A 26,844-nucleotide genomic window follows, 5' to 3' on the forward strand; every position below is an offset into this window, starting at 1 on the left:
TTAAAATATTTTTATTTTTTTAACCCAAAGCCCACATAGACTGGGAAGAGTCCACAGTAATGGTCAGTGCTCATCTTTCTTTATTCTGGTTGGGAGAGGGGTGTCTGTCCATCATTCACAGATATCACTGCTATTCCTCATCTTGTCTTCATAGAGGTTCTTCGGGAACTTGCAGAAGGGACTATTGGTCAATTAATAGGCTTCAATACAATGTATACAGAGGCGCCCCACAAGGATACACGAAATCCTCTTCCTTTTTTACTTGATGTTCAACACCCCTGCAGCCGTGGTAAGGGCAGGACCCTCTTTCCTCCACATATACAATGTCACAGTCAGCCACAGCGCTGGGAATTATGTTGTCAACAGATGCTCCAATCCACCTCCAGAGACCTCTCCTAAAAGCAGGGTGCTATAATAAAGCTTGACCCCATGTGAAAAAAAAAAAAAAAAGGGGGAGAAAGGTGCTCTCAGTGGATAGTCTGATTCAGGCAAAATTTATTGAATAAAATGATATAAAAACAGCAGTGTGTCACTTACATCTGGAGGGTCCCACACCAGTTAGGACCCTCTCCGGCTAGTTCGCTTCCCACCCAGTGGTACTCAGCGACATATATCGATCATGTAGGCATGGCCCGCTCTCGTCTCTCGCCGTCATGAGGGGATACGAGAGCGGGCGGGCTGCAATGCATATATATACAGAAAGGAGTTAGTGATTACCTGCCTCCAGTCAAGTTCCATCCCGCCGCATCGGGCGCCAACCCGGAAGTAAACTACTTCCGGTCGGCGGCCATACTGGATCCTGTGATGTGGTTGGAACGCAAGGTGCGTTCCACCATACGGATATGCGTAAGAGTGGTACGCATATGACGCACAGGCGGATGCGACTGGTGCGGTATAACACATACAAGATGGTCATTACAACACGGCACCCATGCGATCTTAACTGCGCATGCGTGAATTAACGGCCGTGATTACATAAATAGATGGAACCTGGCTGGGGACATAGCAAACAAAATACAAAGAGCAATATGAAGGCAGGTAGTTACATGAATAAAAGCGAGAATACATTAACATATCAGCAGAAATTACATTAAATATCATATGGATGGCCATGTAAACCCAAAGTGCCATCTTGTGGCCAAAGTGCTAATTGCTCAGAGAAAATTATGTAAACATCACATTGTCACCATCTAGTGGTTAGACCAACTATTGCACTCCCAATTATAAATTAAATAAAATTATATTGCACATATCCATGGTTTATATTTAAATGACACTAAACTCTCTAAAATAATATTAAGTACTATACTAAAACTATAAAATAAATGCATAGATCCTACCTGAAGACATCCCATTCCTTTCAAGAATTAGCTAGAAAACAGATCAGATTAAAATCAATATTTAGGCCACCAGGGTACATGCTATTCAACTTTATAATCCAGTTCATTTCTAACTTTGCTAAATCTCTATCCGGATTGTTTCCTCTCCAGTTTTTGGATACCTGGTCAATTGCTGTAAAAACCAGTCCCTTAGGATTACAGTCATGTTTCTCCTTAAAATGTGCTGATACACAATGTTCCATAAAACCTTTCCGAATATTCTTTACATGTTCATATAATCTCTCCCTGAGTGCCCTCGTGGTAAGACCCACATATTGTAACCCACAAGGGCACTCAAGGAGATAAACCACCATCTTTGATTCGCAATTCATAAAATTCTTGATCATAAAATTTTCACCATTAGTGTTGTTAGTGAAAGTGGTGGTCTTTCTAGTCACCTTGGTGCAGTGTCTACATGCAAAGCACGTCCCACATTTGTAAAAGCCTTTAAAATCTGCAATACGTTCTCTAGTTTGTACTGGAATATCTATAGCACTCATAGTAAGTAAATCTTTCAAATTAGGGGCCTTCCTATAAACAACGCTAGGTCTCTCAGATAAGATGTCAGCTAAATCAGGATCCGTTCTCAGAACATGCCAGTGTTTCTGTAGAATATGTTCTACTTCTCTGTATTGTATATTATAATCAGTGATCATTAAAGTCCTTTGATCACGTATATCTTTATTCTCCTGTTCTTTGAAGATGATATCTCTTCTATCCCTTTCCATAATATCCTGTTGTACCTCCTCAACCTCTTCCCTATTATACCCTTTTTCCACAAAGCGGTCAATAAGTGTCTCTGCTTCCTTTCCAAAATCCTCCTTCTTTGTACAGTTCCTATATAGTCTTAATAGTTCGCTTTTTGGGACAGATTTTAGCCAGTTCCTATGGTGACAACTGTCTGTGGGTATGTAGCTGTTTCGATCTGTGGGTTTAAAAAAAGTTTGTGTTTTAATCCTTCCCTCCTCCTTGGTAATCTTTAAATCCAAATAGTTGATACACTCTTTACTGTAGTCGCATGTGAACTTTAAGTTCTCTTCATTATTGTTAATGTGATTGATAAATGTCAATAGGGAGGTCTCGTTTCCATCCCATAAAAAGATCACATCGTCTATGTACCTTTTCCACATCTTAAGCTCTTTCTGTTTATCTAAATCAATATATTTCTCTTCCCACTTAGCGACATACAAATTAGCCAAACTCGGTGCATATTTAGCTCCCATGGCCACACCCACTTCTTGTACAAAGAATTTTTTATCATACCAAAAATAATTTCTGCTCATGGCAAAATTGAGACATTCTATTAAGAATTGTACCTGCTCTTCCTTTAATAAATTGGATCTGGTTAAAAAATATTCCACCGCTTCTGATCCTTTCTTTTGGTTAATCACAGTATATAGGGATGTTACATCTACAGTAACAAGATATGTTTCCTTATTTATGGATAATGGGTCTAAAATCTTGATCAGTTCTTTTGAGTCCTTCAAATAAGATGGAACTTTAATAACCAAAGGTTGCAAAAAACAGTCCAAGAATTCTCCTAATCTTGAGGTCACAGATCCTATCCCACTTATTATGGGTCTACCCGGTGGATTAACACTGTCCTTATGTATCTTTGGCAGCGCATATATTACAGGAGTTCTGTAATAGGATGGAATGAGGTAATTAGCTTCTTTCTCCAAAAGTATTCCACTCTCTTTCCCTTTCTTTATAAGGTGTGTTAAATCCCTCATGAAGTCTGGGCCCGGGTCCCTGGCCAGTTTTTTATATGTTGCCTCATCCTTTAGAATGTTGTCCATCATTTCCCCATACTGATCCTTAGTTAAGATAACTATACCCCCCCCCCCCTTTGTCCGCTGGTTTTATAATCAATTCTCTACGGTCAGTGATGCTTTTGATGGCTTTTTGTATATGTTTCTGATTATTTACGCGTTTAGTTTTTATCTTCATTAAGTCTCTACTGACCAATTTGTTAAAAGTCTCGATTTCATGGTGATTGCTGTGGGGGGGGGGGGGGGGGGGGTTGCACGTGGAATTATTTTTGAGACCACTTACCAGATATGATTGATTCAGATCAGTATTCACCGTGTTCACAATAGGGATGTCATTATTAATGAAGTATTTCCTCAAGTGTAACTTCCTAGCGAATTTTTGGACATCAATATAAGTTCCTGCTTTATTGAAGGATCTCCCAGGGGCATATTTCATGCCTTTATCTAAAAGGTCTATTTCATCTGGATTTAGAGCTACTTCACTGAGGTTGAAGATTCCCCCTCCTCCCACTCTCCCTTCCTCTCTCTTGTCTGGAGGCAGGTAATCACTTACTCCTTTCTGTATATATATGCATTGCAGCCCGCCCGCTCTCGTATCCCCTGATGACGGCGAGAGGCCGAAACTAGTCGGGACGAGAGCGGGCCATGCCTACATGATCGATATGTCGCTGAGTACCACTGGGTGGGAAGCGAACTAGCCGGAGAGGGTCCTAACTGGTGTGGGACCCTCCAGATGTGAGTGACACACTGCTGTTTTTATATCATTTTATTCAATAAATTTTGCCTGAATCAGACTATCCACTGAGAGCACCTTTCTCCCCTTTTTTTTTTTTTCACATGGGGTCAAGCTTTATTATAGCACCCTGCTTTTAGGAGAGGTCTCTGGAGGTGGATTGGAGCATCTGTTGACAACATAATTCCCAGCGCTGTGGCTGACTGTGACAATTAATAGGCTTCAGCTCATTACCTTTCCTAGGACAGCTGAGGGCTACATGTGAGGAGACTGGATCCTCCTCCTCCTTGTTAGAAAGGTTCCCCGCAGACAGGCTCACAGGAGGTTTGTTGTGCTGCTGTGCGCAGTACCGCTAACTTTACTTACCGCACTGATTGGTCCAAAATGTTTATGCCAGTGTGACAGGATGGATTTGCCTGGCAACAGAGTGCACCAATATGAACACATGCCGGCTTCCGTACACACACCTGATTATCAGCTGAGGCAGTCGTTTTCAGTCTCCTCACAGAAAACATCCGAGAAGATTGAAAATAAAAAAAATCCACTTACCTGAGGCTTCCTCCAGCCCCTGCCAGCCGTCCTGTGCCCTCGCCGCAGCTGCGCTCCCCGCTGGTGGCCTGTGGTTCCCTCCTGCACAAGATGTCCACTGAGCCTGCGTGAGCGGCTCTCAGAGTCGCACTGATGTCATCCGGACTGTACTGTGCAGTAGTTCTGTGCCTGCGCAGTACAGCTCAGATGATGTCAGTGCGACTCAGTGAGCCCCACGCTGGAATGCAGGAAGATGCAGTCCTAATGAGGTCAGAATCTGCACCGGAGGGGACCGGGAGCCACCGGAGCTGCGGCGAGGGCACAGGATGGCTGCCAGGAGCTGGAGGAAGCCCGAGGTAAGTGGATTTCTTTTTTTTTTTTTTTTTTCAATTTCTTTGGACCTTCCCTTTAAAGTACGTTTCTTCCAGAGTAAAATAAGCCACAAATTAATTTTCTCCTATGTTGCTGTCACTTACAGTAAGTAGTAGAAATCTGACATTACCGACAGGTTTTGGACTAGTCCATCTTCTCATAAGGGGGTTCTCATGGTTTTCTTTATTTTAAAAAGATTTTACTGAATGGCAGTTGCTCCATCCAACTGCCAAAATAGTGTGCAGCAAGCAGGGAGGCTGGCCAGCATCTTTGTATTACTCATTTTCAGGGAATGTCTTTGTAAAGAATAAAGGCCATGCTTAGAATCCCCCATGAAGTGATGGATTAGTCCAAAACCTGTCGCTTCTGTCAGATTTCTACTACCTACTGTAAGTGACAGAAAGGAGAAAAGTTATTTATGGCTCATTTTACTCTGGGAGAAATGTACTTATTTGTGTTTTAAATTTTAAGATTTTTGCGACCGTTCCTCTTTAAGTCAGGCGTCTGTACGAGGCTTAACGTCCTTGGCGGTAACCCCGTGTGTGTGACACTGGGTAAGCCGCCGGAGGGTGCCGCTCAGGCCCTGCTGGGCCGATTTACATAATTTTTTTTTGCTGGACGCAGCTACCACTTTGTTAGCTGCGCCAGCACACCGATCCCCGCGCCCGATCGCCGCTATCCGTTGCGGCGCGAGCGCAGACCCCAGACCCCGTGCGCTGCCTGGCCAATCAGTGCCAGGCAGCGCCGAGGGGTGGATCGGGACTCCCAATGACGTCACGACGTCGCTGACGTCATCCCGCCCCGTCGCCATGGCGACGGGGAAGCCCTCCAGGAAATCCCGTTCTTTGAACGGGATTTCCTGATCGGAGACGTGCGGGGGGATGCCGCTGAGCAGCGGCTATCATGTAGCGAGCCCTGGGCTCGCTACATGATTTAAAAAAAAAAAAAAAACTGCTACGCTGCCTCCTGGCGGAATTTTTCATACCGCCAGGAGGGTTAAGAGTTAAATGGTGACTGCCATATTTATTTTCTGTTAAACAATAGCAGTTGCCTGGCTGTCCTGCTGATCTTTCATGCACAAGTAGTGCGTGAATCAAACACCTGAAACAAGCATGCAGCAAATTCAGCCAAACATCTGATCTGTTGCATGCTTGTTCATTGTCTATGCCTAAAAGTATTAGAGAATTAGCAGGACAGCCAGGCAATGTGCATTGTTTAACCACTTGAGGACCACGGTGTTAAACCCCCCTAGTGACCAGGCCATTTTTTAGTAATTGAGCCACTGCAGCTTTAAGGCCTAGCTGCAGGGCCGCACAACTCGGCACACAAGTGATTTGGGCCCCACCCTTTCTCCCCACCTACAGAGCTCTCTGTTGTTGGGGTCTGATCGCTCCCCCAATGTGTTTTTTTTTTTATAAATATTCATTTTATTTTTTTTATTTATTTTGTTATCTCTCCCTCCCCCCACCAGCCAATCAGCGTGATCAGCTGTCATCGGCTTCAGCCTATGACAGCCGATCACTATTGTGCCTACAAGGGGACAGCTGTGTCACACGGCTGTCCCAGTACATCGCTGCTGCAGATTGCAGCACTGCACAATGTTTATAGACCGGTTTCGCTGGCTAACAGTCTCAGAGTGGCGCTCCCGCTGCGAGACTGAAGGCGGAGCTCCGCTCTACCAACCAAGCGGAGATGTGCGCTCAATCTCCTGCTAGCCCCATAGAAGGCCATTCACGCCAATCGGCACGGAGCGGTCGGCAAGTAGTTAAAAGGAAATGAATATGGAAGCCTTCATCTCCCTCTCACTTCAGGTGTCATTTAACAGTTGTCTGCTTTTAGCATTCACCTAACCCCCTCTCCCCACCCCCCTCAGCATATGCACGTACACACACACACACACGTGCACACGTACATGCGCACATATGTACACACACACGTACACACATGTACACACACACGTACACACATGTACACACACACGTACACAAACATCATAGGGTGGGGCACAGACAGGTGTTGGAATTAGTGGTTGTATATTACGCAACATAGATTCCAGTGCTAATGTATGGAAACCACAAACTCCAAATCCAAGTAAAAGGTGCCTGCAGTCACGTGTTCACACAACAGGTGGCTGCCACCAAAGAAAACAGACAGTGGGTGATTCACTTTGTTAAACTCTTAAAGTTTTTTTTAATTAAGCTCTTAAGCATTAAAAATAAAGTATACAATCGCTTACATTGTGGGCCCCTATGATCCTATGAATTCAGCGTTGGAAATTCGCCTTGAGCGTACAGTAGAATGCATATAACATAAGTTGCAGTCAGAGAACGCCCAGTTTCTTTTCCCTGACGGTTTTTGCATTTTAATTTGCTGATACATATGAGATTTTTTTTCACAATTTTCTTTGTGATTAAAAGGTGTGATTTTATTTTTCAGGTTTTTTGCACATTTATTTTAGGAGAGAGGGAGAGAGTGTGAGTGTGTAATTTTTCTGGTCAATATTGTCTGAATCACACACCAGAAAAAAAGCATGCAGCTAATCTGATCAGATTTTTTTTTTTTATAAACACATGATCTGCTGCATGCTTATTCAGGGTCTATGGCTTAAAGTATTAGAGTTAGAGCATCAGCAGGACAGCCAGGCAATGAGCATTTGTGTAAAAGGAAGAAAATATGTCTGCCTCCAAATCCCTCTCACCTCAGGTTCCTTTTAAAAGAGTACTTACATGTCAAAGGAAGTTTTTAATGAAAGAAACATGGGTGCTTTTGTTTCCTGTCTTGCTTCTATAATGTGTTCGTTTTGCTGTAAAGTTGGTCTGACCGTTTTTCTAGACCTGAATGACTTTACTGAGTTTACACTTTTTTAAGACAATGATTAACTTCCCTTGAAAAAAAAAAGGATCAATGTTAAGGGCCCGTTTCCACTATCACGAATTCGCATGCTTGCCCGCTTGCGAATTCGCATAGCCAGTACAAGTGGATGGGACTGTTTCCACTTGTCCGTTTTCCTGAACGTTTTTCTGTGCAGAAAAAATCTGCATGCTAGGGCCCTCAGAATTCGCCTGCGTGTGGAATGCAGGCGAATCGCACGCAATGTATTTAATAGGGAAATCGCATGCGTTTCCCCATGCGTTTTTTGCCGCAAATTCGCATGCAATTTCGCATAGGTACCCATGTTAATTCACACAGGCAGTGACATGGTTAACATCGCATCGCCCTAACCTATGCGAAATCGCGGCAAAAAACGCATGCGGAATCGCACCCGCATGCGATTTGCCTGCGGTGATTCGCCGGCGATTCTGCAACGCTATAGTGGAAACGGGCCCTTTAGCCAGTAATTTTTTTTTTAAATTCACGTCGTTATAGTACTGGCAGTCCAAATCCAAATCATTTGACATTTGACAGGAATCAATACATCAATACATTTAGCATCACCAAAGCAAAACATTAGCATGGGTGGGGGTGGTTGTGGGAATATAGGGAAGGGTATAGGGGGTTGAGGTATACAGTCCATATGTGTGGGGAGGATATAAGGGACAGTATATGGAGCTATGGTATATAGTCCATAGTAGTGAAGAGGGTATAGGGGGCCGTATAAAGGATATACAGTCCATGGGGTATCATGCTCCTTTCAGTTGATGTCAGGTAGTCCTGATTTCCTCACAAGTATCTGTCATGTGACTTTCTGTAACAGGGAATCCATCTTGTTTCTGATATGATGCAGCTCTCAGTTCTCATGTGGAACTCAATGATACTGAGGTTGTTATTTCCTTGAATGGCCATCTATGTGAGTGACTAGGAATGGTTAGATGCTTCTCAGATACAAGTTGCATCACATTTACTGACTGTCATCTTCTTACAAGTGTTGCTGGGTTGAGTGAGGTAAGGGTTAAGGGCTCTTCCTCTGACACAGGACAACCAGGGTTCGAATCTCAGGTCTTCCTGTTCAGTAAGCCAGCACCTATTCCAAGACCTTGGGATAGACTCCCTACCACTGCTACTGCCCATAGAGCGCCCCTAGTGGCTGCAACTCAAGTGCTTTGAGTCCGCCAGGAGAAAAGCACAATGTAAATGTTATTTGTCTCATTGTGTCCTGCAGTATGAGGGCCAACACATTTTTGAATACTATGAGTAGATTAGGCAGGTAAGCTCTTATACTACTTGGAAGTGAAGAATGTGGCCAATCAAAATTGAAGGTGTGTACCAGGCTAGTATAGCGTATGCAAGGTTTATGTTTAACCCAGTCAGCTGGAGTGAACTGCTGCCGTGTGCTGTCCCTTCTTCTCACAATTTAAGTTTGCATTCTTGCAGAGAACACAACTTACTTCACATCACTTAGGCCCGGTTCACATTAGAGTTGAAAAACTATCTGTTCCTGGATCGGAACAGAGGTGAATTGATCCAATGTTAAATTATCCATTCACATCTGTCCGTTCAAACAAATCTGTTATGCACGATCCGCTGAACAGACTGCAAGTTTCCTGCAGCGCAAATTTTTCTGGACCGCTGAGCCCAGCGAATTGGAAGCTGAAACTCTGCATTGGGGCAGTGAGAAAACTGAACATTTTTTTCACACTAGTGAAGAAACGGACCGTTCTAAATAGAAAAAATACACTTTGGGTGTCTTGGGGGGGGGGGGGGGGGGGGGATGTGGGTAAATGGAACGGAAGCAGCTAAACGGAATGGCATTGGAGTGAAAACGGATCCGATCGACCGGTGATCAGATCCGTTTGTCACTTCAATGCAAGTGTGAAACGGGCCTTATTTTTATTACACGTTTGTAAACAACCCATGTAAAACTCTGTAGTTTTACTTTTCTAAGTTCCACCAGCTAGAGACAGAGGGCGCTGTTGCAAGTCGTGTCTTGCAAATATCCTAGTATGAGAATGAAGGCTCAGGGCATCAGCAAAACTTGCTTCACCTGCACCACATTAGACGGGGTTACATTTTGTTTCCATAGACTGCTGCCTTGGCAATGCACTGCTAGCTGGTACTAAATACTTGTGATAGATTTGTTTTCTCTTTTCTCTCCCTAAACACTCCTCTTTTCCTTCCAGCTTGTAGACAAAGCCGGAGAGAGTAACAATATGGTATAAGAACGGTTGTATGTCAGTGACTGGGCTTTGCAACACGTCTACAGGAGCGCAAATGGAGGTCACATCCAGAGACTGTCAATCACGCTAAGCCCCGCCTACGAGGAGCACCTCTGTTTTGGGCCACCCAAAATATGTCGCTGATGTAAATGGACAAAAGATTATTTTCCAGACGTTGTTTTTTGTTTTTTTTGGGGGAACCGTCATTAGCCCACAGAAACCGCTGTAACTGTGGAACCTGTTTCTTTGCACTAAGGAGAACGGGATTTTTATTTAATTTATATAAAATTAAAGTGGAATAGAGTGACGCTCCTGTGACTGGGACCGCCCACACGCCATGCATGAAACCTGCACAGGATGGAGGCATTTTTAAGAACCGGGGGAAAAAAAAGGATTTATAAAAAATAAGGTTATTACTGTGTGAATAAACCATTTTTGTAAATATGACTGCATTTACTTTCTTGTTTTCTGTTTTTTTGCGCATGGCTTTTTCCTTTGTGTGTGAACAGCTCCATACAATTGCACAGGTGCAAATCCTGATGGTGCTTGTGCAGTGCGGCCATGCTTGTGCATAGAGGGGATTTTTATGGTATTTTTTTTCAGAGGGGGGGGGGGGGGGGGGGGGGGGGGCGACTTCAGCTTTGTTTTAAAGTGGACTTGAACTCTTGCACTGGACAGAAGTAAAACAGAAATGCACCCTGTATGTACTTAGAGAGTTTAGCCTGTCTAATTCCTCCTCGTGTGTCTAATCACAAGTTGTAATTTGATCTCTCCCCTGTGTCATCTGACTGCCACGGCAGATAAGCTCTTTTTAAAACACGGGATGTTGACAATATGTCTGCTTTCTTGAAAGACACAGATTTATTTCAGCATTTGTATCAACTGTAACACAGAAAGGTTTTTCTCTAAAGCAGACCTGGACTCAGAACTTTCTCTCTGCTCTAAAAGATACGCAACAGCACAATAACCTTTAAAGAAAAACATTTATTTGTTAAAGCTGATAGAAATCCTGAAATAAATCTGCACAGTTTCTGCTTTCATGGAAGCATATTAACCACTTCGGTACCAGCAGCCTCTGCCTCCTTAAAGGGATACTGTAGGGGGTCGGGGGAAAATGAGTTGAACTTGCCCGGGGCTTTTAATGGTCCCCCACAGACATCCTGTGCCCGCGCAGCCACTCACCGATGCTCTGGCCCCGCCTCCGGTTCACTTCTGGAATTTCAGACTTTAAAGTCTAAAAACCACTATGCTTGCGTTGCCGTGTCCTCGCTCCCCCTGATGTCACCAGGAGCGCACTGTGCAGGCACAGACCATACTGGGCCTGCGCAGTGCGCTCCTGGTGACATCAGCGGGAGTGAGGACACGGCAATGCAGGCGCAGTGGTTTTCTGACTTTAAAGTCAGAAATTCCAGAAGTGAACCGGAGGCGGGGCCGGAGCATTGGGGAGTGGCTGTGCGGGCACAGGATGTCTGCGGGGGACCATTAGTTACCCGGGTAACTTCAACTCATTTTCCCCCAACCCCCCTACAGTATCCCTTTAAAGCGGACCCAAACCAAACACTTTTTTTAATTCAAAATATTTAGTTGCACCACTCTGATAAATACAAAGATAAATAAACACTCCTTCAAGCCTATGAGCATTTCAGTGCATGCTTTTCACCCTTCTCTTTTCATAACTAGGGTTATACAGGTGGCAGCCATTACTTCTGAGCTTAGTAGGAGGTGTTAGATCATGGGCGTTTTTGTCATCAGCTACCCTCCCTCATAGGGGCGTCGTCTATGTGAAATCTCGCACAAGCTGAGATCACCTCCCCGTGACATCATCAGTAGAAGCCTGTGCTTTGTTTTTTTCTTATCTCTTCCACCAGTCTGCCGGATTCTGTCCCAACAATATGAAAGGAAGGGAGGGGTTTTTCCAATAAATGTAAAATATTGTATTTGCCATAATGCAGCTGAAAAAAGGCTGCTATTTATTATTATAATTTAGAAAATAGATTTTATTTCTGAAATCTTGTATTTTTAATTTGGGTCCACTTTAAGGACCAGAGGCTGCTGGTACAGCGAATCACTGCAAAAAATCCGCCGGTCACGCCGCTCTGTCCCCGCCCCAGGCTGCTCTCTCTGTTGTCTGTATGACGGCAGAGCGCTGTGCGCTGGTCAGGAGCCGCTTTCATTGGCTTTTGACCCTGTCAATCAATGTAAGCCAATAGGATTGGCTTACAGTGATGACAGGGCCAGGAGCCAATGAAAACGGCTCCTGACTGGCTCACCGTACTCTGCCGTCATAGAGATGGCGGGGTTAAAGCGGCGAGATCGGCAGGGACGCGCGGTTAATGGGAAGTTGAACCTATGTCCAGTCAGGGCCGCAGCGCCACCTGCTAGATGTGCACTCAACCTACGTCGGTCCGGAACCAGTTAACATCCTGTCCTTTCAAATGAGCTTATCTGCCGTGCCGTCAGGTGACACAACTGAGAGATCAAATTACAACTTGTGATTAGACACAAAAGAGGAGGAATTAGACAGACCTTTCTACATACAGGGTGCGTTTCTCTGTTTTTCTTCTGTCCTGTGCAAGAGTTCAGGTCCACTTCAAAGGTTATTATGCTGTTGCGTATCTTTTAGAGCAGAGAGGAAGTCTGAGTTCTTTAAAGGCAATAGAGACCACCTGAAAGAAAAAAAATTAAAGGACAACTAGTGAGAGGTATATGAAGGCTGCCATATTTATTTCCTTTTAAACAATACCAGTTGCCTGGCAGCCTTGCTGGTCTATTTGGCTGCAGAAGTGTCTGAATAATACCAGAAACATGCATGCAGCTAATCTTGTCAGATCTGACATTAATGCCGGAAACGCCTGATCTGCTGCGTGCTTGTTCAGGGTCTATGGCTAAAAGTATTGGATGCAAAGGATCAGCAGGATAGCCAGGCAACTAGTAATGCTTAAAAGGAAATAAATATGGCAGCCTACGTATCCCTCTTGCTTCAGTTGTCCTTTAAGCATACCTGGGGCTTCCTCCATCCCCCTTCAGGCTAAGCACTCCCTCACCATCTTCTCAGGCTGCTTGGATCCTCCGCTGGGTGGCCCGGAAATCCTGTCAGTCAGGGAATACTGCGCATGCCCCATCGCACTTCCGCCACCGGGAGAGTGACACACCATGTCTGCGGCAACTGGGGGAATTACCAGGCCGCTTAACGGAGGATCCAGGCGGCCTGGGAAGATGGCGAGGGACTGATCGGCCTGAAGGGGGCTGGAAGAAGCCCAAGTATGTATAACTTTTTTTTTTTCTTTTAGGTAGTCTCGGGTAGACTTTTTAAAGAGTATCTGTACCTTTAAAAGGGTACTCAGCCTCTGGATCCTATTGAGGCTTCCCCCGTCTTGTGTCCCACGGTGGTCTTGCTGTGCCCCTCCAAACAGTAGCCATGTAAATACTTACCTTCCCGGCTCCAGAGCAGGCGCAGTAGCGGCTCTCCGCTCGGAAATAGCCGATCGCAGTCAGGTCTGCTCTACTGCGCAGGCGCAAGTCTCCTGCACAGTAGAGCAGACCCGACTGAGATGGACTGTTTCCGCCTATTTCCGAGCAGAGAGCTGCAACAGCACCCCCACTGGAACAGGGAAAGGTAAATATTGCACAGCCTGACAAATTGTCAGCTGTGCATTCAGTGGGCTTCAGCGAGACCGCTGTGGGACGGAGGAGGACATTTCCAATGTAAAGGTAAAAAGAGTGGCACTCACTGACGAGAGGGATAGGGTGCCCAAGCCTCAAAGGTTCCCCGCACTATGGGATCCAACTGCAGCAAACAAGAAGGTAGATGGAGGCTGGCACTTCCAAAAATAAGCTCTTTTATTGAAAGATTAAAAGCATGTGGCCGTATAGCCACATGCTTTTAATCTTTCAATAAAAGAGCTTATTTTTGGAAGTGCCAGCCTCCATCTACCTTCTTGTTTGGACGGAGGAGGACAGGCGAAGCCTCAATAGGATCCAGAGGCTTCCCCCTACCGAGATGAGTACCCCCTAGGGGATCTTTTTATTACAGATTCTCTTTAAAGACTGATCAGATTTTGGCATTTTTTTTTCAATTAACCCTTTTGTCCTTTGTATTAGTAATGCAAATACAGTAATCTGCATCTCCTCATATCCAAACTCTTTCAGAGGCCAGCTAAATACAGAAATGTTCAAACTAGAATTTTACAATATACGCATACAAGTGAGATCAAATTGTGTCAAAATAGGGCATACAGTAGTAATGCATCAGCAGCTAATCCGTGCTGCCTGCTTCCAATCCTTTTCAGACAACATAAAATCCACATACAGCACAGTTCCTGGTATCCGTCACTGGCGGGGAGTGCCTGATGCCAGATACATGTGCTTGCCGGTTTCTTGAGCCAGCCGAAAAAGCATAAACTTCCTATCAAGTGGCGGGAGTGTTCGTTGGGACTGTAGAGTGCCCAGATTTACCCAGAAGGCACCTTCTAATTAATGATATGCTCTTGCTCTTATCGCCAGAGACATTGCCTAATTTCCGTAGGTTCCCCTTCGTGTTCCTGGCAGAAACATACAGTTAACCAGAAGGAGAAGCATGGGAGAAGGCCATGGCAATAGGAATGCAGAATTACTACACTTATGAAATAGCTTAAAGAGGGATTGTCAGACACAACATCAAATTTCATTTTCCCACTGCTCTGTTTAATATGCAGCTTGCAACCTTACCCTGCATTGCAAGCACTCTAATCTATTCAGAAATGTTTCTGCTGTAATAAATCTTATCTCAGCCTGGCTCTATATTTGCCATTGCCAATAAAAGGAAGCTTTTCATCACCCCTCCCACATTCTTGCTCCTGACTGATTGGCTGAGGGCAGTTCAGTGAGCTGCAGAAATCTGATTGAGTGTTTACAAAGCAAGCTAGCCATGTGCAGTTTCTAGGAGAAATTAAAGAAAAAGTAAGGTAGGACATGATGGAGGGAATCAAGATAGCAAATGCCAGGAACAGAATTCTCTTTATATCCTACTAATATTATAAATGGGAAAGTTCTGATGTTTGTTACTCGATCACGCAAAAATGGCTGAATGGATTTGAATGAAATTTGGCACACACATAGTACATTACCTGCAATAACATATAGGATACTTATTATCCCCATAACCAAAAAGTGGGCGGAGACAAATACAAATTTCACTGGGAAAATGTAAACTGCAGCTATTCTTACACTGTTAATGGCAGGGTTCTCAAACTTTGCACAGTTGGTGGTTACTGGGTGATTGGAATTAATATTCAGAAGTGGGTGGAGCCTACAAAAGCCAATCAAAATTCACCTATTGCTTTTCAAGGGGAATATTTCATTGCTGCCATTCTTGCACTGTTAATGGCACAAGCCTCAAACCTGGTACAGTTGGTCATTGGGTGACTGGGGTTCAAATTCAGAAAAGGGGGTGGAGCCACAGCCAATCAGATTTGTTTAATTTCAATGCAAATTATTGACGCCAAAGACCACAAAGCTCTAAAACTAGGCCATTAAAGAGGAACTCCAGTGAAAATAATGTAATAAGTGCTTCATTTTTACAATAATTATGTATAAATGATTTAGTCAGTGTTTGCCCATTGTAAAATCTTTTAGATCCCTGATTTATATTCTGACATTTATCACATGGTGACATTTTTACTGCTGGCAAGTGATGTAGCTGCTGTATACTGTTTTGGCACTTGGAAACGGCTGTAAACCGTTATTTCCCACAAGGCAACAAGGTTCACAGACAGGAAACTGCCAGAAGTACCTAGGTTTCCCTATGCTTCATGTCATCCCACAAATGGGTTTAGGCCCCGCCCACTCTACCCCATAGGACGTAGTATACATAAATTTTACTGCCTTGCTCCGCCCCCCAGTCTTTTGTCCTCGGCTCACCTCATGGACGTGGATGTTACAGAAAGCTATTTCATAAGGCTACATTTTTACTTTTTTCTACCTTACCTGCTGTTTCCTGCAGCTCGGCTAGTGGCCTCGGCTAGCCTGACCTCATTATAGCTATAAATTAGCTAGAGGGATACCGCTGATTTGCTGGCTTACAGCGGTGAAGGGATGTGCTGGTCGTAGCCTAAACGGCTCGTTTGTGGCTTCCCTTCCGGACATTCATACCTATGGCTCGGCTAAATGCAGAGCAGACGCGCTGTGCAGCCCTTTCTCTTTCTTGCCGGTGTGCGCTCCAAATGGCTCCCCTCTGCGTCCCAGCTCTCGGCTGGTGCACGTCACGTCCTCCGGAAGTGACGCTTGCGGAAGTCGCATAGTACGCGAACTCGCTGGCATGCCGATTCGCTCGGCCATCCTGAGGGGAGGACGGAGGGGCGTGCCGGCGGCTATTTCAACAGAGCGGACGGCAGTCCTGGCGTGCAACAGTGTATCACTACACGCTGCCACCGCACTGCATGACTCGCTGTTCCGCATCAGGCATATGGCTACAGTTCCAGATACAGGTGCTGCCCAGCCCACGGCGGGTAGGATGAGATTTTAAGAGGACAGCTTTCTCTTTCTTCTGTCTTTCTACTGTTTCTTACTAAAGGCTATCCTTTCCTCTTTCAGCTGGATTGGCTGCTCCTATGGACTCCACAGCATCTACATCAAACCAGCAAAGGGCTGAAAGGTAGGTGAAGGTCAGGTAGGTTCTTGCCCATAGTCTGAGTGCTTTTTACTCACAAACCGTTTTCCTGTCAGTCCTAGGAAACACAAGAAGAAGAAGAAGACACGCAGAAGATCAAGATCTTGGTCTAAAAGACGCAGTCCGTCGCCCTATTATTATTATCGCCGGGACAGGAGTAGATCCCGCAGAAGAAGAGAATCGAGATCAAGATCCAGAGAGAGACGGTCAAGAAGATGTTGGGCATGTGAAAATGAAGTCATGCCGGGAAAAACAGTATGCAAAAGATGCTTCTCAGAAATGTCCGGCGAGACGGATCAGACACCAGTGGACGTGTCCGAATTAATAAAACAGGCGGTGCAAGACTATGAATGAGTACATCTCATCTTTACCCTCTCAACCATCAGCATCGGTCGATGTTAGCTCTCAACCGAAGGCTTCGGGGGATAACCTTACCGCAGTGGGATTCGATTTTGCATTACTCGAACCGTATGTATGTGCAGTGAGAGAAGCTATACAATGGGAAGGCAATACCGAAGATTTAGTCGATAAGACTGAAAAGCAAAAGGAATATTATTCCCACCTTAAAAAACGTTTCACGCCATTCCCTTTGATGGACGAGATAGCCGGAGTCATTAAAGAGGAGTGGGAGAAATTAGAAAAGAAACCTCCATTATACAACCGTCTTTCCAAGCTCTACCCGATGGAAGAAGAAAAGACTAAGGAATTGGATAATCCACCGACGGTGGATGCATCCGTAACACGCTTAGCAAGACCGACTACACTTCCTAGGGAAAATGCAACAACTTTTAGAGATCCATTGGAGAGAAAGATGGATTCTGAACTCAAGAAAATTTACTTATCATCAGGTGGCGCCAATTGCCCAGCTATCGCACTTACGTCAGTTGCCAAGGCACTGAGGAATTGGACGGCAAATATTGAAGATGCGCTGATAAATGACACGGACAAGAATGTCATCATTGCTTCGTTAGATGACCTCAAGTTGACAGCGGATTTCATAGGAGAGGCCGCGGTGGATATTATTCGTTGCTCCTCACGATCTATGGTCCAATCTGTAGTAGCAAAGAGGACGCTCTGGTTAAAGTCCTGGTCAGCAGACCCTTCATCTCGCCAGGACTGGTGCAAGATACCATACGACGGCAAGTCCCTTTTCAGTAAAGAGATGGATACGGCCATACAAAGAGTTACGGGGGGCAGGTCTGGATTAATTCCACAGGATAGAAGAAACAAGAAGCCACCTATACAACAGTCTAGGATGCAACAAGCAAGATTTAGGAATGCAAGGAATTATCGCCCAGGTCGGGAGTACAGAAGAAATTGGCAAAGTTCTCAAAGCACATTGCAGAGAATGACGAAACAGAGAACAGCCAATACCAGTCAGACGCAGCAAAAGTCCTTTTGACAGGATACCCATCCTCACTTGTCCAGTGGGAGGCAGGTTAAAGGAGTTTGGACAGGTGTAGATGGAGAACATAACCAACCCGTGGGTTGTAAGCACGATAACCAAGGGACACCGGTGGAAATTCGTCGACAGACCTCCAAGAGATCATTTTGTCCCAACAAATATTCCTTACAAATACCAGAAGAGACAGCTACTTGTCGAGTATGTAGACACACTAATTCAGAAGAAGGCTATAATACCAGTGCCAGAAACCCAGAGAGGGAAAGGCTTCTACTCCCCTCTGTTTTTCAGCCTAAAGAAGACAGGAGACTGGCGTCCAGTATTGGACCTCAGAAGGTTGAACAAGAAGATTCTGCTGCCAAAATTCAAAATGGAGACACTACACTCAATTACTATGTCTGTAAGGGTGTCAGACTGGATGTTATCTCTGGATCTAGAGGACGCGTATTTGCACGTCCCTATCCACTCCCACTTTCAAAAGTATCTCCGATTCGCTGTAGACAATCACCATTATCAGTTCACCTGTCTGCCATTCGGCATATGCACCGCCCCTCGAACTTTCTCGAAAATACTCCTAGCGGTAGTGGCAACCCTAAGACTAAAGAACCTGAGATTGTTCCAGTATCTGGACGATCTCCTGTTGCTGGCTCAGGATCGAAATGTACTAATGCAACACAGACAGATACTGATCCAAACGCTCCACAACTTTGGCTGGAAGATAAATTACAAAAAGAGCAACCTGCAGCCGTCTCAGGAGATGATTTTCCTAGGAGCCCTTTTCAAGACTCACCTGAATACATTATCATTACCAGAGGAAAAGATTCACTCGATTATACTGAGAACGCAGCAGATAAGGTCGACGAAAAGATTGACCGCAAGGGAATGCCTCAGTTATATAGGCCACCTAACCTCGACCATACCTATGGTCAGATGGGCGCACTGGCACATTCGCCCTTTTCAATGGGGTTTTCTCAAGCAATGGGACAAAAAGAACATGGCGCAGTTGATATTTATTACTTCGATAATGAAGAACAGCTTAGTATGGTGGATGTCACAGTCGAATCTAGAGAGAAGTCATCTGATTCAAAAGATGCCGCACATATCAATAACATCGGATGCGAGCATGAAGGGTTGGGGTGCTCACTGTCTGAGTTATACGGCTCAGGACCGATGGCCGACAATCCAGAGCAGAACACCGGCAAACGTACTTGAACTGAGGGGAACATTACAAGCCCTTCTAGCCTTTCAACACCTCATTCAGGGGACGTTTGTTGTATTGAAGATGGACAACAAGACCGCGGTGGCTTACTTGAGAAGACAAGGAGGAACAAGGAGCCTAACCTTATTACAGGAGATGGAAAACATATTCATGCTTGCGGAACAGAACCTTTGGGACATCAACTCACTTTATATCCCAGGGAGAGAGAATGTGAGGGCAGATTACTTGAGCAGACACCTCATCAACAACTACGAATGGACATTATGCCAGGAAGTATATCTCTGAGTCTGCGAGAAGTTGGGCTTTCCTCAGATCGATCTGATGGCGACACGGAGCAACACCAAATGCAGGAAATTTATAGCCAGATACTATTGCCCACAAGCAATAGCGATAGATGCAATAACAGCGAGGTGGGATTTCAGCAAGGGATATGTTTTTCCACCGATCCCAATGATTCATCAACTTTTACACAGACTATCGATGGAGTCGGTGACTCTAATTACGATAATTCCGTTTTGGCCAAACCGCCCATGGTTTCCCCTTCTGTGGGATATGAAACTATGTGCACCCCTACCACTTCCTTACAGACCAGACCTACTGAGTCGAGTAATATACCATCAGAATGTACGGAAATTGAACTTGATGGCCTGGCTCTTGAAGGGGAAAGGCTCAAAGCCCTAGGTTGCCCACAAGCGGTGGTAAATACAATGTTGAAGGCCAGAAAGCCTACTACTAATGTAACCTACCAAAGGGTATGGAAGACCTTTACGCAATTCGCACAAGCTCTACAGATTAATCCCTTAAATCCAGAGGTAAATCATATACTTAGTTTCCTTCAACAAGGAATAGATAAAGGCATAGGTTTCCATACAATCAAAGGTCAGATTTCAGCATTATCAACACTAACTGGAACATCATGGGCAGGTCACCCATTGATTAAACAATTTACAAAGGCCGTGTTGGGATTGAGACCGCCAAGAAAAAATATATTTCCTAAGTGGGATTTACCGTTAGTCCTGGAAGCTTTAGTAAAGCCTCCATTTTATCCTCTGAATGACGTGACCTTATGGAACTTAACGCTAAGAACTGTGTTTCTAGTGGCCGTATCATCTGCCAGCAGAGTGTCGAAAATACAGGCTTTAGGCTCAAAAGAACCCTACCTAAGCTTTTTTCCTGATAGAGTGGTGTTACGACCAGTACAGGAATTCATACCAAAAGTAGTAACAACTTATCACCTGAACCAGGACTGGACATTACCCATTTTCCTTACAGAGGATACACAACAGACTCATCCATTAGATGTATCCTTATCACTAAAGGCGTATCTACAATGTACTAAAGACATGAGGAAAACCGAGAGATTATGGGTTATCCCATCAGGCTACAGGAAGGGCCTACCGGCAACAACTAGGACAATCGCGACGTGGATTGTCAAATTAATACAGGCTGCGTATAGAGTTCAAGGCCAGGATCCACCACAACAGGTAGTGGCTCATTCCACACGCAGTATATCAACCTCATGGGCTGCCCTAAACAAAGTACCAGCTGAAAAGATTTGCCAAGCGGCAAATTGGTCCAGTATTCATACTTTTATGAAACATTACAGACTAACTGCTCAATCTTCTGTTTTGTTTGGAAAGTCGATTCTGAATTGTAATAATGTGTAAATATGGATTAAAATTGGTGTGTTTAACAGCATATTCTTGCCCTCCCTTCATTTTTTCCTAGTTAAATCCCATTTGTGGGATGACATGAAGCATAGGGAAAACGGAAAATTGTTACTTACCTATCCGTAATTTTCCTTTCCCGATGCTTCATGTCATCACACAAAGCCCTCCCCTCTTGTTGGTTCGGTGATCCGAGGCTGACGAGACTGGGGGGGCGGAGCAAGGCAGTAAAATTTATGTATACTACGTCCTACGGGGTAGAGTGGGCGGGGCCTAAACCCATTTGTGTGATGACATGAAGCATCGGGAAAGGAAAATTACGGATAGGTAAGTAACAATTTTCCATTACTCAGAGCTTCTTGTGGGAGGGGTTTCACCACGCTATCAGCCATACAGCGCCCCCTGATGGTCTGTTTGTGAAAAGGAATAGATTTCTCATGTAAAAGGGGGTATCAGCTACTGATTGGGATTAAGTTCAATTCTTGGTCGGTTTGAAAATAGTGGGTGGAGCCAACAACAGCCAAATACATTCCCAGGCAATGCCGGGCCATCAGCTAGTACTATATAAAAATTCACTGAAGTCAAAACGTGGACAGTAGAATACATTTGTCACCTAAGTAGAACAAGTTGTTATCTACTATTATATGTGATAGTATGGCTGTCCATGCTACTTTGAGGCTGGGTTCACATATGACATAGTGTTAAAGACAGTGTTTCATGGCATGTGCACTGCGTTTTGTTTAGTTTTTACGTTTTTTTGTGCGTTTGCGGTTTTGTGTGCGTTTTTACGCATTTGTGGTTTGCATATTGAAAACGCATATGCGCTTTGTATGTGTTTTTCTATTGTGTTTTATGCAAATCACTAGGAAGACAACAGGAAGCGAAAATGCATCACTAAACAATTTTTTTTAAAGGATACCCGAACTGAAATGTGGCATAATGAGATAGACATGTGTATGTACAGTGCCTAGCACACAAATAACTATGCTGTGTTCCTTTTTTTCTTTTTCTGCCTGAAAGAGTTAAATATCAGGTATGTAAGTGGCTGACTCAGTCCTGACTCAGACAGGAAGTGACTACAGTGTGACCCTCACTGATAAGAAATTCCCCCTTTTTACCTCTTTCTTGCTCTCAGAAGCCATTTTCTGCTAGGAAAGTGTTTTATAGTTGGAATTTCTTATCAGTGAGGGTCACACTGTAGTCACTTCCTGTCTGAGTCAGGACTGAGTCAGCCACTTACATACCTGATATTTAACTCTTTCAGGCAGAGAAAGAAAAAAAGGAACACAGCATAGTTATTTGTGTGCTAGGCACTGTACATACACATCTATCTCATTATGTCACATTTCAGTTCGGGTATCCTTTAAGCAAAAACGCTTGAAAAACTCATACCATTGCCTTCCCATTGACTTTCATAATGTGCGTTTTGGCAGCCATCCTGCATAATATGCAACAGAACCAGCATTTTGTGAAACGCATAGAAAACGCATATGCGTTTTGTTCCTGCGGCCCATAGACTTCCATTAGCGGCAAAAACGCAGTGTTTTACGCAACGCTAGCGTTTCTGCCATGTGTGCACCCAGCCTAAAGGAAACATCTTGCAACACTAGAGTCCTAGGTTAAACTTTCCGCTAGAAAACGATCTGCCAGGAGTTAATAAGTTCTTTTCATAATTCTATGGATTTTCTCTTGGCACTCCAGTTTTTGACCACATCCCAAAAAAATACATACTAAGAAGCTCACCTATCTCTATGATGAACATGTATAAAGATTTATAGTCTCTGGCAATAATATATTCGGGCAGTTTTGATTCATAGTTCAGCATCTGCTCTTCAAACGCTACTTCCTGACGTGATGCGACACCTTCAGGCGAAAGCTGGGTACTACATTATCATTCCTACAGCGGTACAATGCATAATAGAACTGTAGAAGGTTTCTGCCAAACCACAAGACAGAAATCATTATGTAAATGTGGGCTGTTCATTCATATGATACCAGAACAAATAAAAAGTTTACTCCAGGTCACCTTAGCAGGCTTACAATAAAGCTTCTAATTGTTAACATGAAAATTACTCAAGCCCAGAAGCTGCTTGACAATGTGCTGGTGGTTGATTAATTAGCCATCAGCTACTGGGTTTGATTAGATTTCAGTTTCAAGTCAGTGGAATTCTCATTGTACTATGCATTATCTATGTAATGTATTTACGAGCTTTTATAGTTGGGTATTCTGATTATATTAGATGTGAACTATGTATTATTTTAGTGCAGTGGTCCTCAAACTGAGGCCCGCGGGCCGAATGCGGCCCCCTGAGGCTTTTTTTACTGGCCCCCACCAAACACAAAATGTATAACTAATAGATGCAGCTCACTACACCTTTAAATATTGGCACCCTGCATATCGAATAGCAGTGCTGGCACCACCCATCCACATACTGTAGAGGCCAGCGAGCAGCCATTTGCTGGCTTCTAATCCAATTCTGCATCAGGTGACACTGCTGTCCAATTGGACAGCAATCTGTCACCTGAGTAGGTCTCATTGTCTGGTGCACAAAGATGTTCTTCGGGCGCCGCTTGACTGAATGGCTGCTGCTGGGAGTTCTCCTCGGGGCATGACTGGAAGGGAATCAATACCTAGATTCAATGTAATGTTTTCAACATCATTTTATGTATGCTCCGGCCCCCCAGCAGTCTGAGGTATGTTGACCCGGCCCCTGACTGAAAAAGTTTGGGGACCCCTGTTTTAGTGTTTGGATTGTTGGAGTTTCTCATTCTATAACACATGAACTATGTGTCCATTACCCACTGTTGTCTTTATGGTGCCGCTCACAGTGTCATGTCAAGATCCTGGCACCGTGGCAATCAGGGGCGTAACTAGGAATCGCCGGGCCCCCCCTCCCCCCTGGGCCCCGCTCAGGGCCGTTTTTGGGGGCCGGGCCGGTTTAAGCAACAATGGGGCCCCAGGGCACAATAAACCTGCCCCCCCCCCCCCAACAGATACCCCGGAGCAAAAATTGGCATTAAGGGACCTTTTTTGCAGCTGGTATAGTCAGGGTTTGAAGCCCCAATCGGTCGGAGCTCCACATTTTGGCTACCCCAGCCTGCATGGGGGACAAGGGGTTAAAAAGTTTCAGGAGGGGGGACCCCACATAATTTTAAAAAAAAATTCCCACACTCTAAACATAAAAAAAAAATTGGGAAAATAGGAGAAAAATGCCAGGGATCTTCATACAGCCATATTGCGGCTGTATAGCGATCCCTGGCCAAAGCGCTGCGGCTGCGTATGGACCCCCTGGAAACCCCGCCAGGAAATTTATTGCTCTTTCTTTTGATACATGTAAAATTACACTACCTTTAGGTACTAAAAGTGACATTTACCGCATTTAAAAGTATACTTTTTTCCTTCGAAAACTTTAAAATCGATTTTCTCAAAAACTATAAGGTCTTTTTGAAAAATTGTTTTTAGCTCTTATTCCCAATGATCTCCTTAACATATCCTGCAAATTTAGTGTTTTTAGAATTTAAGGTGGATTTGCTATTAACCATTAAATTCGGCTGGTTTTTAAATGTGTATTTTTTTTCCTTTGAAACTTTAAAATCGATTTTCTCAAAAACTATAAGGTCGATTTGAAAAAAAAGTTTCCTCTTGTAGCCACTGGGGGCCCCTACAAGCTCTGGGGCAGCTGCCTCCTTTGCCTCTATGGTAGCGCCGGCCCTGGCTGGAGGGGTCGCAGCATGAGGTGAGAGCTTGGTGGTAAGTAGGTGAGGAGGGGGGACGGTCCCCCCCTCTCTCACCTCGGGCTCTCCCCTCTGCGCTCCCCTCCAGCATTGAATAAAGTGTATGCAGGTGGCGGGGCAGCGGCAGATACATACCTTCTGTGCGTTCCACGGGTCTTCCTCTCTCTAGCTTCTGATGTGACTTCCTGTATAAACAGGAAGTCGCGTCAGACACTAGAGGGAGAAACATCCGCGCTGGTGGCACGTCCCCCCTCCCCACCGACGTGCCACCAAGCTCTCCCCTCATGCTGCGACCCCTCCAGCACCCCAAAAACGGCCCTGGGCGGGCCCCAGGGAGAGCATGGGCTGCATCCCCTATTGTTACGCCCATGGTGCCAATACAACATGGGGCTGATCTAAAGATTATATTGGAAAAATGTTTGCAAATGATGCTTGTTGAATTGCTGTGTACTTCACAATTTATCTGCAAACGTGTAAAAAAAACTCTGTAACCCACATGAGTCGCTCAAACAATGGGTAGTGATGGAGTGACTGACCATAGCTCCCAACTGTCCCTCTTTTCTAGGGACAGTCCCTCTTTGGGAGCCCTGCTGTCCCTCTTTACTCCTTGCTACTTATCCACGGTAGGTGCTTCAAATAAGGCTGGTTTATGTCTCGCTCCATCACCAAACGTTTGTGTTGGTTACAGAGAGTTATTATTTTGCAGATATCGTGTGAAGTACGCAACATTTTTAAAAGGCATAATTTACAAATGTTTTTCCAGTATAACTTCCTGATCAGCCCCATGTTTTATTGACATGGTGCCGGCATCTTGACATGACACTGTGAGCGGCACTAAAGACAGCAGTGGGTAATGGACACATAGTTCATGTGTTATACAATCAGAACCTCCAACAATACAAACTCTAAAATAATACACAGACCATGTCTAATATAATCAGAACACCCAACATCAAAGTTCATAAATACAGTGCATAGATAATGCATAGTACAATTAGAATGCCATTGACTTGAAACTGAAATCCAAACAAACCAACCCAGTAGCTGATGGCTAATGAATCAACTACCAGGGAATTGTCAAGCAGCTACAGGGCTTGATAGAGTAATTTTCATGTTAAAGGACTTCCGAGGCCAAATGTGCACTCCGCATAGCCGCCAGTGCGTCTGTGCAGCTCCAGGGCCAACCCCCCGATCCACGCAACAGGCAGTTTCCTGTAGCGTGGATCGGGGGGTTGGCCCTAGAGCTGCGTAGCCGCACTAGCGGCTATGCGGAGTGCGCAGCCACGGCCAGCGCCGGCGGCCATCTTTATGCAGGCAGGAGAGCCCGACCCTGGCCGTGGGGTCGTGAGCCGTTCGGGGGGGCTATGAGCGGCGGGGACCCGGCGGAACGGCATGGAGGGCGCGGACGGCGTACTCCGTGTCCTCCAAAGTTATGCAGGTATCTAACTTTTTTTATTTTTATTTTTTGGAACATTTGGCCTCGGAAGTCCTTTAACAATTAGAAGCTTTATTGTAAGCCTGCTGAGGGGACCTGGAGTACTCTTTTTTTATTTGTTCTGGTATAATATGAATGAACAGCCCACATTTACATAATGATTTCTGTCTTGTGGTTTGGCAGTAACTTTCTACAATTCTATTATGCATTGTACCGCTGTAGGAATGAGATAATGTAGTACCTAGCTTTGGCCTGAATGTGTCGCCTCACGCCAGGAAGTAACATTTGCAGAGCAAATGCTGAAATGTGAAACAAAACCACCTGCCTATACTAATGCCAGAGACTGTAAAGCTTATCCAGCACCAATGGGGATAAGTGTTGTTTCCGGTTGCTTGAGAGTCAATGTTAAAAATAGGCCTAGCTAAAAAAAACAAAAACAGTACTATACCCCACACTGTATACTTACCATAAACTCTGTATAAATGTTGAAATACAAGAATTCAAACAAATTAGGACAAATAACAGTTAACTTAATGTATCAGAAGTTTATTACTGTATTAAATGTACTGTAAAAATAGATTTATGCATCCTGTAACTGTAAGACCATTTTTTTCTGGTTGCTTGAGACTTCTGGTGAAAGAGGAACTTCAGCCTAAACATACATACTGTCATTAAATTACATTAGTTATGTTAATTAAAATAGATAGGTAATATAATCTCTTACCCACCCTGTTTTAAAAGAGAAGGCAAAGGTTTGTGATTTCATGAGGGCATCCATCTTTTTGGTTGAAAGGTGACTGGGAGCATGAGACACAGTTCCAATTGTGCTGTATCCTGATCACTCCTCCCAGTTGCTAGGCAAC

The 26,844-nt window shown here is 44.5% G+C and overlaps 1 protein-coding gene and 1 long non-coding RNA gene across 2 annotated transcripts in view; one reads left to right on the top strand and one right to left on the bottom strand.

Annotated features, from left to right (window-relative positions):
- The window catches only part of GOLT1B (golgi transport 1B), a 31,772-nt gene extending 21,448 nt beyond the window's left edge, over window positions 1–10,324 (top strand). Inside the window, exon 5 of the mRNA XM_068278040.1 lies at window positions 9,842–10,324. Within this exon, the coding sequence (XP_068134141.1) occupies window positions 9,842–9,880 (39 nt within the window). The 3' untranslated portion in view covers window positions 9,881–10,324. The remainder of the gene's footprint in view (window positions 1–9,841) is intronic.
- LOC137564313 (uncharacterized) lies at window positions 1–26,844 on the bottom strand. Its single transcript, XR_011030573.1, has 3 exons — window positions 26,710–26,844; window positions 1,341–1,371; window positions 1–678 (listed from the first exon to the last, which is right to left on the bottom strand). It is a non-coding gene; the product is annotated as an uncharacterized lncRNA (long non-coding RNA).

This window comes from Hyperolius riggenbachi, chromosome 3, assembly GCF_040937935.1.
Source record: "Hyperolius riggenbachi isolate aHypRig1 chromosome 3, aHypRig1.pri, whole genome shotgun sequence".
Classification (NCBI taxonomy): domain Eukaryota; kingdom Metazoa; phylum Chordata; class Amphibia; order Anura; family Hyperoliidae; genus Hyperolius; species Hyperolius riggenbachi.